The 15,414-nt window shown below is 43.5% G+C and overlaps 1 protein-coding gene across 1 annotated transcript in view; it reads left to right on the forward strand.

The window, feature by feature from the left end:
- The first annotated feature begins 22 nt into the window (after window positions 1-22).
- LANCL3 (LanC like 3) overlaps window positions 23-15,414 on the forward strand; it is a 49,643-nt gene continuing 34,251 nt past the window's right edge. The window contains exon 1 of the mRNA XM_019525642.1: window positions 23-658. Within this exon, the coding sequence (XP_019381187.1) occupies window positions 98-658 (561 nt within the window). The 5' untranslated portion in view covers window positions 23-97. The remainder of the gene's footprint in view (window positions 659-15,414) is intronic.

Below are 15,414 nucleotides of genomic sequence, written 5' to 3' on the forward strand. Positions count from 1 at the left end.
CCCCAGCCAGCAGCAGCAACATTTGTATCGTCAGCAGCAGCATCTATATCATTCTTAGCAGCGGCACGGGGAGCTGAGCCCAGCTGGCCCCGGCGGCATGGAGAGCAGGCGCTGCTTTGCCAACCGTTTCGATGACTACCAGGGCAACCTGCTGGCGGCGCAGGGCAAGGAGGCGGCGCTGCCCCTCATCACCTCCACCATTGAGCGCATCCTGCAGGAGGTGCCCCCCCTGGGCGCCGGGGCCGGGCCCGGGCTGAGCTGCTGCCAGGGTGGGCTGTACGGCGGCGTGGCCGGGGTAGCCTACATGCTGTACCACGCGGCGCAGTGCTCGCTTCTGGCCCCGGCCCGCGAGGCCTACCTGCGGGCCGCCCGGCGCCTCGTCGACGCCTGCGTGCGCTACGAGGAGGAGTGGGGCGAGCCTGACGCCGACACACGGGCTGCCTTCCTGCTCGGCGGCGCGGGCATCTACGCGGTGGCCGCGCTCATCTACCGCGCGCTGGGGCTGCCCGAGTTCGCCCGCCCGCTGGGCCGCTTCTGCGAGCTGTGCGCCGTCTGCGTTCCCATCACCTTCCTCGAGTGCGGCTCCGATGAGCTCTTCGTGGGCCGCGCCGGCTACCTCTGTGCTGCCCTGGTGCTGAAGCAGAAGCTGGGCATGGAGGTAAAGGCAGCTGGGCCCCTTCCCCTCTTCGTTTTTGTGCTCTGGCTGTTGTGCCCCTTATTGGGGCGTGATCTGGACACCCCAGGGCCTTGTCTCCTCTCCCCTTCTGTATCTGAAGCTCCCCCCTTCTGCCACCACCTACCCACCCTGGGGCCTTGTAAGACCTTATGCTGCAAGCCGCACACAGGCTGATGAGTGTCAGTGCTAGCTTGGAGTTTGGAGCAGTCACACCTGTAGTCTAGAAACCTTGTGACTTGTTGCTAGAAGCCTGGTGAGCAGGGGCAGGATGAGGAGCTGGAGCTGTGAGTTGCTTACCAGGCTGGTTAGCCAGGACAGGTTTCTGTCTCTGCTTTACAGGCAGGGCCGTGAGAAGTCCTGGGATATTGGAGGACTTCAACTTGGGTAACACATCTGTGTGGAGTGGCCACAGCTTAATGGAACAGGTAGTGCGGATCAGAGAGAATCCTGCCCTGGAGCAGCATCATTTTTAGCTGCCCAACTAGTGCATAAAAACCACTTTAAGGTGTTAATGTGTGGGTTAAGAGCTCCAGGAGCTGCCCAAAATTCCCATGGAAGAAGGCCCTTCAAAATCATAGGGAAGTAGGGCTGGAAGCAACCTCTGGAGGGCATCTAGTCAAATCCCCTGCCTGAGGGTATTGGATTAAGTTTATGCTTTACTTCAGACTTCTCAAGGAAGTTCTTTATAATACAAGGTGGATAATAAAATTGAGTGCATTGCCTAACACAGAAAATAATAGTTGCAGTAATTAGCACTGACGTGTATGTGTGCGTCTGGGGCCACACTTTGTATTTGTGGGTCATATTCTCAAAAGTGTGCAGATGCTTTCAGGTGCTCAGTACCTCTGGTGTGCAAAGTTGTTTTGAAACTCTGGCCACTTATCCTTAAATAAGCTCATCTGAAAAACTGGGATGAAATTCCGGCTTTATTTGCCATTGATTTCAATAGATTTGGGTTTTTGCCCTTTGAGGATTTTATCCAGACTGATGCTGAAGGCTCTCTGAATAAATAATAATCATCTCTGTTGCAGCAAAGTTTGTCCTGAGTAGTTGGTGCTGTAGCTAAATAGACATTTATTAAGTTCTCTTTTCTGTCCACTTGTCAGGTCAGATCTTGGTTTGCTCTGTTAATCACTGATTTACGAGTGTTTAGCTTCTGGTTTTTTTCCTCCTGGGAAAGGAAGGAAATACTACAAGTAAATAAATGCTGTAAACACAAGCAGTTCTGCCCCATCCAATACCTGTCACTGCAGCCCCTGTCCAAGGAAATTCATTTAATGGAAGATTTAAGGGACATCAGGAAAATGAAGCAGGCAGAAAAGGTAACAAAAATGTTAACTGAATTGCTTGAACGCTTACAGTAACAAACACACAAAGAAGTATAGTGTACATGTTAAAATAACTTGTGCAGCTTATTAAATGAAGTCTTATAACAATACTACTTTGCAGACTGAGAGCACTTTTTATTGGAGGATGACAAACCTTATTAGAGGCCAGGTGTTGCTTTGTATGCAGCAGAGAGTAGCATCATCCAGGGGCATTGCATCTAAGAGACTCAAGCTCTTTTGGAGTTTCAAGGTGCATGGTGGGGGGGATGGTATTCTATTCTCTCACCATTTGTAGGGCATGGAGTCATGAACCCTACTGTACATAATTGTTTCCTTTGTTACAACTTTGCTTGTAGGGAGAGAAGAGTCCCTATAGAGTTTGGAAATGGCAGTTGTACTTGGCTTTGTGTGGGGCAATGTGAGGAGGAGGAAGATTCCCTCTATTTCCCTCTCCCCAGCACTTCCTGAAAGCCCAAGCCAGAATGTCTCTTAAGGAGTTAAATTCCTGCATCATCCAGAAAATCACGTACATGTTATATCCATTTAGCAGTGAGGTTAAAGAATGGTGTGTTTGCCCAAGGTCACAGAGTACACGCGTGACAGAGGAGGGGCTAGGATCCAAATTACGTGACTCTCTGCCTGTGGCTAACTACTACTAAATTGTCCTTCCTAGCATATTATCTTCCTTCTCCCATTACCTCATCCTAATTCCCCACTCAAGTTGTAAGAGGGGTGGAGGAAGTAAAATTACAAAGAGCACCCATTAAAATAAGCAAGATAACCTTAGCTAGGAGTGTAGTAAGCTGATGTAGTAAGTGCTCATTGATCATAGCTCCCATCCTGATGGGGGATTATTTTAGTTAGCACATCTCTGGGCTAGATCCTGCCAGTGAGGCACTTCTTGCCGAAAGTCACACATCATGGGTCACTGGCAGTCAGAACTATTAACAATGTGTCCTGGTACTAACCACCCAAAAAAGCTACCTCCGGTGACTTGGTTATGTATACTCTCACTGTTGGCTCTCTGCAGCTTGTTTCCTTATTTCCCAATTTCATTTTTTTGAGGCTGCCAAGTAGATGTTTCCAATCCAAAGAGAATGGTATGCCTTACATGGAAACATGGCCATTGCAGTTGATCCTGTATTTCTTTATCCTAAATTAAATGATAACCTACATTCCAAGAATTTGATTGTCCTTGAAGAGATGCTTTTTTTAAAATTTTGCTTTCCTCCTTTATTTCCATGGCAAAACAGTTAGTCAGATGTTGAGCCCTGATTCTGCATAAATGATGCCTCCATTTAACAGATGGTGCCTTAAATTTCCAGTTGTCCTGAAGAAGGTTTGTCCTGCAGGATAAATTCTGTTGAGTAACCCTCAGTTCATATTAAGAATACATTCCCTTCCTTTTAGTTTTCATTACTCAGATCACCACTGTAACTTCAGGGTAACTTTTTGCACAAGTGAGGATTCCTTTAGCTAGTAAGACTTTGCAGGACCTGGGTCTTACTGAATAATGTTATTGTTCATTATTAATAACAATGTATAGAATAAGATATAGATTGTATTAGGACTTCATTTAGCCTTAGTTAAATTGTCATTAAAGCTTCTCTTATAGAAAATAAAATATTTTCCTGACAGAGGCACTATGTCATTAGTGCTCACTGCATTTTTATAAAATATAGATACTACAGAACCCGCTGCCCTTGGTGTTTTCACTTTACATAAGGAGCTTTTTGCCTTGTTTTTTTTCCTATACATTTTTTAAATGTTTCCAATGCTGCTGCTTCTATACATTCTGCAGGAGATCTGTCTCCCTAGTAACGCTCCATTTCCACTGCTCTTACTGTCTATGCAAACAGAACTAAAATCCATTACAGTGTTATTTGTATCCCAGTGTTTCTATAACCATTTCCTTTTTTTCTCTCTTCTATTGCAGTGATGTTTCCATTCTATTTCCCTATTTATGAAGCTTACTATTAGGTGATTTGGTTTATTCTTTCCATAGTGACACTTCTTTTAGCAGTGTCATTTTCACTGTCAGAAGATGGTGGTGGAAGAAGGTAGAGAAGTCCTTATGTGTTACCAACTGCCTGAGATTTTTGCAACCTTTTTAATAGGTTAACATTTTCACTTAACCTGGACAATTTTTAAATTTCACTAACCTTCACTGACATTGAGAGAACAGACAGGAATAATCCATAGCTATATGATACAAGGGAGAACAAGCTGGGTATACATTCCTGCATTGGCTAAGGTTTCCACAACAGTATACACGGTACTTGGGATACTATAGGAGCCCCAGAGGGAGATACTGCTCAAAGAATCTATTAAAGTAGCACATCTTCTGGAGCAACAGGACCATAATGCTTTCCTGATCTAAGCCATTTGTTTTTGGTGGTGTGTTAGCTTCCCTCCAGTCCATGAATTTTCTACCTTTTTGGGCAGAGGCTGGCTTAATCCAAGGATGAATCATGCTGCATGATATAAGATGAGAAAAAATTAAAAACCTGTTTCTACTTCTGTTCTTCTCATGTTTCCTTGGCATCTCTTGCTCATCTGGCTTTTTTTAGAAATCTTTTGCACTCTCCTTCCTCTACCTTTGGTTCATTTTTTTTCAACTTCTCTTTCAATTTAGTTCTTAAAACCTTCTTGGTATCAACATGTCTATGTCTTCTTACATTAAATTAAAATAAGTTTATAGTGAATGCAGAGGTTTGAAAGGTGTAGAATGTATATTCTCTGTGTGTCCACAGAAGAGATGCAATATACACAACTGTAGTACAGGCTTCTCCTCATTGTTCTTCTCTCATCACTCAGCTGTGATATGGATGGACCACCCTGGAGATAAAGGGCTGATTCATTCACCATACCCATTGTGTCCTCACTCCATGCTAAAGTAGTTTGGAAACTATATTGAGATCATCAGTTCATGGCACACAGGCTATTATGTTTTTGATCACTAACAACTGGAGGTGGATTTAGAGTAGACTTTCCACAGTGGTGAATGACTCCTCCTTCCCCCTGAAATAGGTATTCCCCCGAATATAGTTTTGGAATACACTCACTAGACTAAATTTCAAAATGAAATATATTTTACTAATGAAGTTAAATTGTGACTTTAATGGGAGATTTTTACATAGAAGTGGGTCTACAGGAGTCCCTTGCATCTAAACTCTAAGGTGTGGTGTGTTTGTGTGTGCATGTAGGAAGGGGTTCTTCATAATGCATCAAAACAGTCTCACTTTTCCAACATCAAAATCTCAGTCCTGGGATGGAAACCTGTTTCTCATTTTAGACCACCTTCAGAATTACCTGTTTAAAACATAAAATATAGCATTTTGTTTTGAAGATGATGATAATATACAGGTTTACTGCTTAAGTGCCACTGAAAAGATTTATCATGCATAGATATCAAATTGAAGATGTGATTGACATGAACGTTTGTATGGCACAAATAAAATTTTGTTTCCAGTTATTACAAAGATTTTGGCAACTGATAGCTGAAGGTAGAAATCAGCCATGCTTGTCTTATGAAAAAGAGAATGGCATAGAAAAGTAAAGTCAGGCATTTGTAAATTTCTGTATGATGTTGAAAAAAAGTCTTATTCTTATTTCATTGCCTTCTAGTTGAAGCTGCTGCTGCGTTTCCAAGGTCAGTTCAGTTTCACATAACCTCTGCTGTCTCAGAGTGCTATCGTAGCAGCTCACCAATGACTTCTATTTGACAGTTATTTTACTTCTGTTTGAAACTTAAATATTGTCAAGTGCCCATGACATAATTTGCTCAAGAAAGAGGCTTAAAAGAGGAGTTAGGAGGCAACCCTGCTTTTCATCAACAGTAGCCTTAAATTCTTCACTTAACGTTTTCCCCGCCAAGACAGAACTGATGATGTTGTTCTAGAGCAGGAGTGCTCAAGCTCCGGCCCATGGGCCAAGTGCAGCCCATGAAGCTATAAGTATCTGGCCTGCAGGGCTCTCTACTGATTGGGAAATTTGGCGGCAGGTGAGTGGTGGCAAGAGATATGGCCACCCTCCCCCACTACCAAATTCCCAAACCCTGTGCAGCAGGTTGGGGCTAGGTCACATCCTCTCCCTCCACTCCTGTAGGGGGGGTCACATCCCCTCCCCCTGCGGTACCAGGTCAAGACCCCTTCCCCCTGTTGGGCTAGGTTAGGGCTGGGCACACTCCCTTTCCCCCATGGGGCCTTAGGGCTGGGCCATGTCCTCTTTCTTATGTGGGGCTGAGCCACACTGCTTTCACCCTCCCCTCCCCCCATCCCAGCCAAGTTGGAGCTGGGATGCCCCCTGGCCCCCTTCACAAGGCCAGATGGGACCCTGGTGTAACTGCCCTGTGCCAGATTGTGATCACTAGTTGGATCTGGCCCACAAACAGCCTTGGCACTGCCCATCTGGCCCACCAGCCAAAAAGGTCAAGCACTACTATTTTAGAGCCGTGATCCTCAACCAGGGTACAGTGGCATCCTGGGTGCCTTGAGATTCTTTCAAAAGTGCTGTGGGGTACCATGCAATGTTGGCATTGCTAGGGGCACAAACATGATTCACAAGATAAAAGGCAGGGTAAATAAGCACCTTTATAAACTAACTAATTAATTAATATATATATTATGAGAGAGAGAGCGCGCACAAGCTTTTTGTTAACCTAAGTGCACTTAAACAGATGCTGTGAAAGGATGCCTTTCACAGCATCTGATAAAGTGAACTGGGGTTCATAAACACTTGTGCTCTATGTGTATGTATCTCATTTAGTCTATAAAGGTGCATATCCACCCTGCCTCCTGACTGATTTCAGATGAGCACAGTGAATTGCCTCTGTTCATAAAATAAACCCAGAGATTTCATGGTGTTAAAAAAATTCTGATGTGCTGTGGTCCTTCTGAGTTCTTGGCAATAGAAGAATTGCTATGCTATTTTTTTGTAATCAAAATGGTGAAAACTAAGAACTGGCATTTGCTGAGGGGTGCCTTGAGCACCCCTCAGGTTTAAAACCACTGCTTTAGAGAATTTCATGGTATTAATAATCCTTGGACTTAATATTATGCTTTGCCGTAATTGCTCATGGAGCAATTTGTTCATTCCAAATACAATCAGAAGCGTTTCTGAGATCTATAAAGTTGTGATCCTGCTCCATCTGGTGTTCAGTGTCTTCCGTCCAATATTCTCTAATCGCAGATCTCAGTTGTGCTATGTATGGCCTTTTCTGAAGTCTGCCTGTACTTCTGTTAGCGTATGTGACATCTGTGGTTTCATTCAGTTCAGTAAGATATCTAGCAGTACCTTGTTTACATGGTTTATTTAGTTTATAGTTATGCAAGTTCTTGCGTTCTTGCAAGTTTCCTTTTTTCTTACAGGCATCACTGTTGATTTTGTCAGTTACTCGGGTTAGTTTCTAGGCTGCCACACATTGCAAATCTTAAGAATGTCAGTCATGATTTTTCCTCCTGCTTTCAAAATTCAGCAGATCTATTGTCTCGGGTTGGAGCTTTTCCTATTTTTAGACCTTTCACTGTTGCCTCAATGTCAAACCTGAGAACTGGAGAATCATCCTCACATTTTACCTTGATAACTTTGAGTACATGTGAATCAGCGTTAAGTTTGTAATGATATATCTCTGCAACATATTTTTTCCATCTGTTTTTTGACTGCTTTAGTCGCAATGATATGTTGTTCATCCTTTTGTTCTTAGTAATTATTGTTCTAACTTACCGATTACTGGTTAGGCTTTCCATGACTTCAGAGGCTTTGTTAGTGTTATTCTTAAAGATATTTTCTTGGATTCTCTCATAGGCTAGGGGCAGAAGTTACACACTAACTAGTTTAAGTGATCAAAAACTGGTGTAAACCTGTAACAGAACATAAGTTCAGTGCACGTAAACCAGCTTCAAAATGCCTGAAACTGGTTTAAGGTAAACCTGGTTGAATGTAGTTATCAGACTTAACTGATTTGGGTCCAACTGGTTTATGAAACTTGTGTCCCAGACCTCTTCCTGGTTCAAGTTAAATTACAGCTCCCCAGAATTTTCCAGCCCTGCACTGGGCTGGGCTGTCTGCTCCACAGAGTAGAGCTGGCCTTGCCCTTCTGCTCCCTAGCTGGAGTAGTGAGGGCTGGCTCATTGGGTGGCTCACTGCCCTTCCCCGAAAATCTTGGCTGGGGTCTGGACAGGGAGGGGGGTTAAACTCACCTTCCCCCCCCAGTACAGAGCAGCCTTGCTAAAACTTAGTGCCAGCTGCAACTGTGGACTACAAATCCCAGAGGCATCTGGAAGCAGGAAGATGAAGTGATGAGCAACCCTGCAGAGTCCTGTTGCTGTGCTTGTGACTGCAAATCCCAGAGACCTCAGGGGCAACAGGAAGAGGAAGTGAATACACAGCCCATGCTTCAATTCAGTTTATAGTTTTTCAGAGGGAGAACTATTTTTGTTCAAGCTTATATTAATTTAATGTCACTACCTTCCCCCTCCCCCCCCCCAGGCAGAGCAGGGTCTGGGGCCTGGCCACACCTGCTCTGCTCCAGCAGGGCTGTCTCTCTCCCCTTCCTGTTAGCAGAGGCATGCTCTAGCACAGGGGTCGGCAAAATGGCCTGCAGGCCAGATGCAGCCCACCAGGCCATTCTATCTGGCCTGCGGGGTCCCTAAAAAATTTAGAAAATTAACACAATTCAAAAAGGTTGTGGAGAAGCTTGAGAGAGTCCAGAGAAGAGCCACATGCATGGTCAGAGGTCAGGAAAACAGACCTTATGATGACAGGCTGAGAGCCATGGGACTCTTTAGCCTGGAAAAGCGCAGGCTCAGGGGTGATCTGATGGCCACCTATACGTTTATCAGAGGTCTTCACCAGGATCCTGGGGAACGTCTGTTCACCAGAGCACCCCAAGGAATGACAAGGTCGAATGGTTATAAACTCCTCCAAGACTGTTTCAGGCTGGACATAAGTTTTTACTGTCCAAGCCCCCAAGGTCTGGAATAGCCTGCTGCCGGAGGTGGTTCAAGCACCTACTTTGAACGCCTTCAGGAGAAATTTGGATGTTTATCTAGCTGGGATCCTTTGAACCCAGCTGACTTTCTGCCCCTGGGGCAGGGGGCTGTACTGAATGATCTTCCAATGTCCCTTCCAGCACTAATGTCTATGAATATTTATCTGCCCCGACTGCCTGTCATGCGGCCCTCAATGGCTTGCCAAAACTCAGTAGGCAGCCTTCCACCCAAAATAATTGCTCGCCCCTGCTCTAGCATCACCTGGCTTCTGGCTGGAGCCACTGCAGGCATGTGACTGCATTTTGCCAATGAAAAGTGATTGTCTGCTTATTTGCTTATTGTTTCAATTCCTGCAGTTTAGACAAGCCTGCAAAGACTGAATCAATTCAGCCTCAGTCTTTTTAACTGTCTGTACCTAGGCATAGTGGTTTAGTGTCCCGTTTTCCTTTGCCTGTGTAAGCTTTGATCTCACTTCTCTACTTACAAGTTTCTAATTCTCTACCTTCCACATTCCTGCTTGGTGTTTCGGCTTTAGCTCTCTGCACTGAATGCATAGAAACAGTATGTCTTTAGTAATTTATAGTTGTTCGATTTTCTTTTTCTTCATCTTCCCCAGACTTTTGAAGCATCTTCATCTAGGTTTTTAGTAAAACTATCAACTATGTTTTAAACATTCTCTAAAAGGATGAGAAAAGCAAATTTTCCCTCTTAATCTGGCCTGGAATTTTTTTCTGTCTTGAAACTCTTTTCAGAACTGTGGTTGTGATCATACTTAATCCTGTAGTTCATTTTCATTTGTTTCATCAGTCTTAACTTGAATGTCATCATCATCCCATCATGAGCCCTTCCCATATCTGTTCTAGAGGAGTTATGTGTTTTGTATATACTTAAATAACTTTGCCAGCATTTGGGTATGAAGATACAATCTCTCTGCCACCTACACCAACCATCCTGTGCATACCAGGTTGTTCTTCTGGAGGGCTTGTGTATATGCAAGAATAAAACTATTCAGACAAGCAAATCTAAGAAGTTTTAAACCAGGCTCATTAGTTTTTCCCCAGCTCTATGCTTCCTGTTATTATACGTATGCTCCCCAAGATGGACATTCCATTCTCCCTGCACTACTATGATATTCAAATAATAATCCCAATTCTAGTATCATATTTAACAAATTTAAACAATTACCATATTTTTTCTAAGGGAGTGTCTTGCATCTGCTAAAGTTCCTGTGATTTTTTTTTTTTCGCGCTTCCTTTTCTTTCATTGTTATATCCTGGAGAGCCGTGCCATAGTTACTATTCCTTTGAATCCAGCAAATGTCAGTACATAGACGACAAAAATCATAGTTGTGATCATCATCATGAAGGACCACTGGGTCTCCTTTTGGAAAGGTGGTTCTACTCATTAAACATCTAAAAGCGCATTCGTTGAATGCAAAGTATTTCTTCCCCTCTCCTGTGTAGTTGAGCATATTGTCTCCAATATTTGCAACCTGCAGACTGAGAGACAAACAACAGTGCTCACATAAGCTTGCCTGATGGCTTTCCATGATTAAAAGTATGGGGGAGCACAGTTCTGTCATATGTAAAGGTTGGAAGCAAACATATTTCTTCATTCTACATGATAAAAGGCAAAGCGTGGTCACGGAACGAAGGCTGGGTAAGGTTAAGAAGTCCTTTTAAAAGAGGCCATATGTGTGAGTACTGCTTTCAAAATGATGACGTAAAAAAAATCTTATTAGTGCTTAGAACTATTGCAGGCATGTAGAGTCAGGGCATAGGTGTTTAGTCTATGTGGAGATGGATCTGAGCTCACACTCTGAGAACTTTTGCACATGTGTATGATTGATAAATCATCCCTGGATGTATGAATCCAAAGCTAGCAAATTATTTGAATTAAAGGAACTATGAAATTCCCCTGAGCTGTATACTAAGCTACTGTTCTGAACCTCAGTAACTTTGGATCTGTTTCATGTTGGAATTTTTCAGAGTAACTGTCTCAGATTTCCTTGTGTGCCAGAGAATTCTTGGCCATTCTAATACAGCAGTATTTGATACTCATATGCCTCCATGGGACACATTTGTGTTCATCTAATAGTTTGAACTGATTCTTCACATTACACAAAGTCTCATCTCATCTTGCAAGGGGCAGAGTTGGACCCAAGGTTAAGGTGGCAAACAGTGCAAATATGTCTTGAAGCGAATATGTATGTGTGTGTGAAAGAGGAGAGAGAGAATACAGTGGAGACTATGAAAAGGAGGATAATAAATGGGAGATGTATGACAAAGTGTCCTTCTAGGGGTGGCCTTGAAGCCCCTGGGGTCACTTTGGCCCTCACTCTCTGGGAGCAATCACCCTTTCAGTCTCCTGCCATGCCTTGATGTCTTATTTTTATATAAGGGAGGTTGGCCAAGGGCTTCCCAAATTGCTCTCTCAAACAAGTGCCAGGTGCCTGTGCTCCCTGACTAATGGGTTAATTGTGTAGCTCCATTCCACCCCTCCACCTTGCCCCATGCCTCACAGGTGTCATCACTCATAGATGTTACTTTCTACTTTAGTTCCTCCTTTGTTCTCCTAGACCCTTTCTGGTGCCACACTCAGTCCCTCAATAGGCTTATGGACCCTTGCTGGTCCCACACTTTCAGCCCCTCAGTCCAGGCTCTAGACCCCTCCCTGGGTTCCTAGGAACCTCCTTCTCCCCTTACTTCCTCCCCAAACCTCCATACTGCATCACACTGCCCTCCTCTTCCTGGTCTTTCAGAGCTGCAGCCATCCTGCTCAGTAGCTTTCTTCAGCAGATTCCAAGATGTTATTGCTGGCTCTACTCAGGTCTGAGTTTATATCCTACCTAAGCACAGACTTCCTCCAGGGTCGAATGACTCCAGTAACCAGCCCTGGCCACACCTGCAGGCTGCCTCTGCATTAGCCTGCCTGCTTCTTAAAGCAGGAGGAGCACCAAGCCTTCTTCCACAATGTGAAGAAGAAGAAGAGAGAATGACAGAAGCATTGGGGGATAGTAGGGACAAAGAAAATGAAACGGCACAGAGGCTAGAGACAAAAATAGAAAAGAGTGGGAGGGAGGAAGGGTGACTGGTTCCCTGACAGCTTACCTTGCTGGGACCCTGCCACAGTTGGTGTTCTTGTGGCGGCAGCAGCAGCAGAAGCAACTTTTGAATCCACAGCAGTGGCAGAGAGGGCTGCCTCTAGATTAGGGGTTTTCAACCTTTTTTAAAGAATGTAGCCCTTCTGGTGGGTACCCCTTCTGGTGTGTAGCCCGTTCCAAATTGGGGTGTGCTGATGGCCAACCGGCAAGCAGTGGGGAGGGAGTCATATATTATACCTTGAGTGTTACAGGAGGTCAGAACACATATAAATTCAGTAGGTTTTTAAAATGAAAAATTCAGTGTTGGAGGGAGCCCAGTGATCTCCATTAAAAGGCACCATTTGCTAACAGTCACCTCATAGGCTATGGACATATGCTCATTTGTAGCATTATAAAAACAAAGCACTATGGGTGCATACACATGTGCACAGCCCCCTGGCTGGAGCACTACCAAGTTGTGTTCTCCGCCCACGAGGCTGCTCTTTTGCTCCCCCTGTTCCCGTGGGAGCCTGTTAGTGAGGCAGTGATGGCATCAACCAGAGCAGAGGTTGTCAGTTGGGGGTATACGTTCCCCCAGGGGTACTTGGGATGGCCCCAGGGGGTATGCGCAGCAGCTCAGGGAAGCAGCACGTGGCAGTGGCACAGAGCGGTGAATGGCAGCGGCTGCATGCAAGTTGCCTGCTCCCCACTGCTGCCATTCACCATGCTGTGCTGCCACCGCGTGCTGCTTCCCCATGCATCTGGTTTTGCGTCCGACCAGCCTATCAGCACCATGACTACTCAGTCCAGTGAGTAAGAGTGCTGGGAAGGCCCATGTCACAATAAGCCTGCCTTTTTGTTGGGGGTTACTGTAGCAAAGAGGATGCATAAGTATCTTAAAAGAGTTGCCATTTCAATTTGAGTATAACTTTTCTTCTGTATCAAAATTCAGTATGTTCAACTGGGTCATAATCTTTAAGATAGCAATTTGTCAAATTGCCTTTGTCTGTATCTGTCACATGGCACTTGGAATATTGATGAGATTGGGACGTAGTATTGTGCGATGTTGTATAATGTGATATGCAGTTCAGTGCGATGGGATGTGGTGAAAAGGTTCTTAGCCTAGACAGTCTTACACTGAAGGTCTTTAATAACTGTTTTCAAGTTGTAATTACCAAACTGGTTATTTTTGTCTTTGAGTAGCAAAGGCAAAATAATTAAAATAGCTATTTTACTTCATGAGAGTATTTGTTTATAGTATCGTAATAGCTACCCAAGCTGCTACTGAGTCATTTGGGTTTTGTTAATAAAAAATATTTTGGTGTCCAACAGAAGAATTATAAATGTATTATTGCAGAAGATTAGCATCCCTGAATCCATGATATTAACAGTCCTTGCTGAAGAACAGCATGTACATTGTGAAGATGACTGGATGTCAGACAGAGTTGGCCAGCCAACAAAAAATTTAAAAAATAATTTTAACAGTGACTTTTAAATTCACCTATTAGCTGTTCAAGAAATCTAGCCATTTGGTATTAATGATTTATTTCTTCATCAAAATATTACTTCCCTTGCCAGCACAGTGGCTTTACAAGCCAGGGAATTAACTGAAACTAGCATACAATTCAATTCACTCCCTGGTACACTAAGCTCACAAATGTAAATCAAGTCATTTAGATTTTGATTCAGAGGAAACGGAAGCCTTTCTGAGGAATACTTTGCATTCAGGTTAGAAAAAGCAGACTATAACTATTTGAGTGGATTTCCACTACTTAATCAGTACAATATATGATATCAAATAATTGGTGTTAAATGTTCTGCAGTGGCTGTATTCTTCACATTGTTTATCTAGTACTAGTAGACAAAACTGTGATCTCTGTGGCCCAGACCCATATTCTACCTTTCAGCTCCTAAGTATCATTTAAGTAGCCTTCTAAGTGTTTTTGGTACAATTTTTGGATTCAGTGGGCCTATGGTTGGCCCTGGCTTCTCTACTGTGTATGTTCAGGAGGCTGTACTGGAGTGGAGTGGTGCCTGGGCAAAATAGACTTGGCCAGACATGTGTCTCACTGGTACTGAAACTTTGGTCACAGAAAAACCAAATTGCATTTAGGTGCCAAATATTTCTATTACAAGGCTATGTGAGTGCCATCTAGGCACATGAAAGTGAATTTGGATTGAGTCCTAAGTAGCCAGTTAGCAGGAGACAAATGGATAAAGGAAGGAATCGTGACCACAGGAGCTGTGTTCTGGTATGTAAAATTACATTTACAGACTCTTACAACTGAAGAAGTTTCATTTCAAGTGGGTCAGATAATTAGTCATTCCTTTGTCACACTAGTTTTATACTCCAGGTTTATCTGACACCTTTAAGGGCATCTGTTTTGCAGCACTATGACTTTGTAACATAGTTGGGACAATGTATTTTACAGCACCATACTAGGGTGTCCTGACAATATAAATCATAACAATGTAAGCAATGAAACATCATCCTATCCTGCCCTCCACCACACACACACATCTCTAACTGAAATGGTTGCATCCAACCTGCTATAGATGCAACTTATTGTTTTCCTTTATTGTTAACTGAAAAATTACCAGCATCACCATCAATGTAACCACTTTTTTTACTTAAACATTTTTCCCTGCCAAGCCCTTCTTTTTTTGTCTCCTGGCCCTTCTTTCTGAGAGTGGTGGCTTGTACATTCTGGGGAAAGTAATAGGACTCACCTGTCAGCATGAGACAACAGAAATATTTCTGTATCATTATTAATGTTTTTTGCAGCATAGTCCAGCATTGTCAGAGCTGGTACCAGCCGTGAGAGCTGTGTTTTAATGGCAGCAAAGATGCTCTTATAGTGAAAACAAGACTGGACTGGCCTGGCCTCAGGAGATTTAGGTGCAATGATTGACTTTGCCACAGGCTTTTATGTGACTTTGTGCAAGTCATTTATGCCTGGGTGTAAACGTTACCTCAGAGCTTAGTACCTTTCTAATGCTAACCCATGCTTCTGTTTCCCACTTTAAAATGGGGGTTATTATATTTTGTTGGTTCAATGTACGAGGATAACTCTGTGGCATAGTCAGAATTGTAGTGTTAATGGGACCTGCTGTGACAAATTCAATATTGAGTTTAAGCCAGTTTGAAGATATTCAAATACAAAAGTATCAGAAAAAGGTCTTAAAGGTGAAACAACAAAACAGACTTTCCTCAGACTCTTGAAATATTGATGTATTTTTTTCCTGGTCTTACAGAGCTGAATCAATAGCAACTTTCAGGTAGAGCTTTCTCATGTCAGGCTGTCATTGTGTATACATCAGCTTTGTTGATGATGC

This window comes from Gavialis gangeticus, unplaced genomic scaffold (genome assembly GCF_001723915.1).
Source record: "Gavialis gangeticus isolate Ggan-Ray unplaced genomic scaffold, GavGan_comp1, whole genome shotgun sequence".
Lineage (NCBI taxonomy): Eukaryota > Metazoa > Chordata > Crocodylia > Gavialidae > Gavialis > Gavialis gangeticus.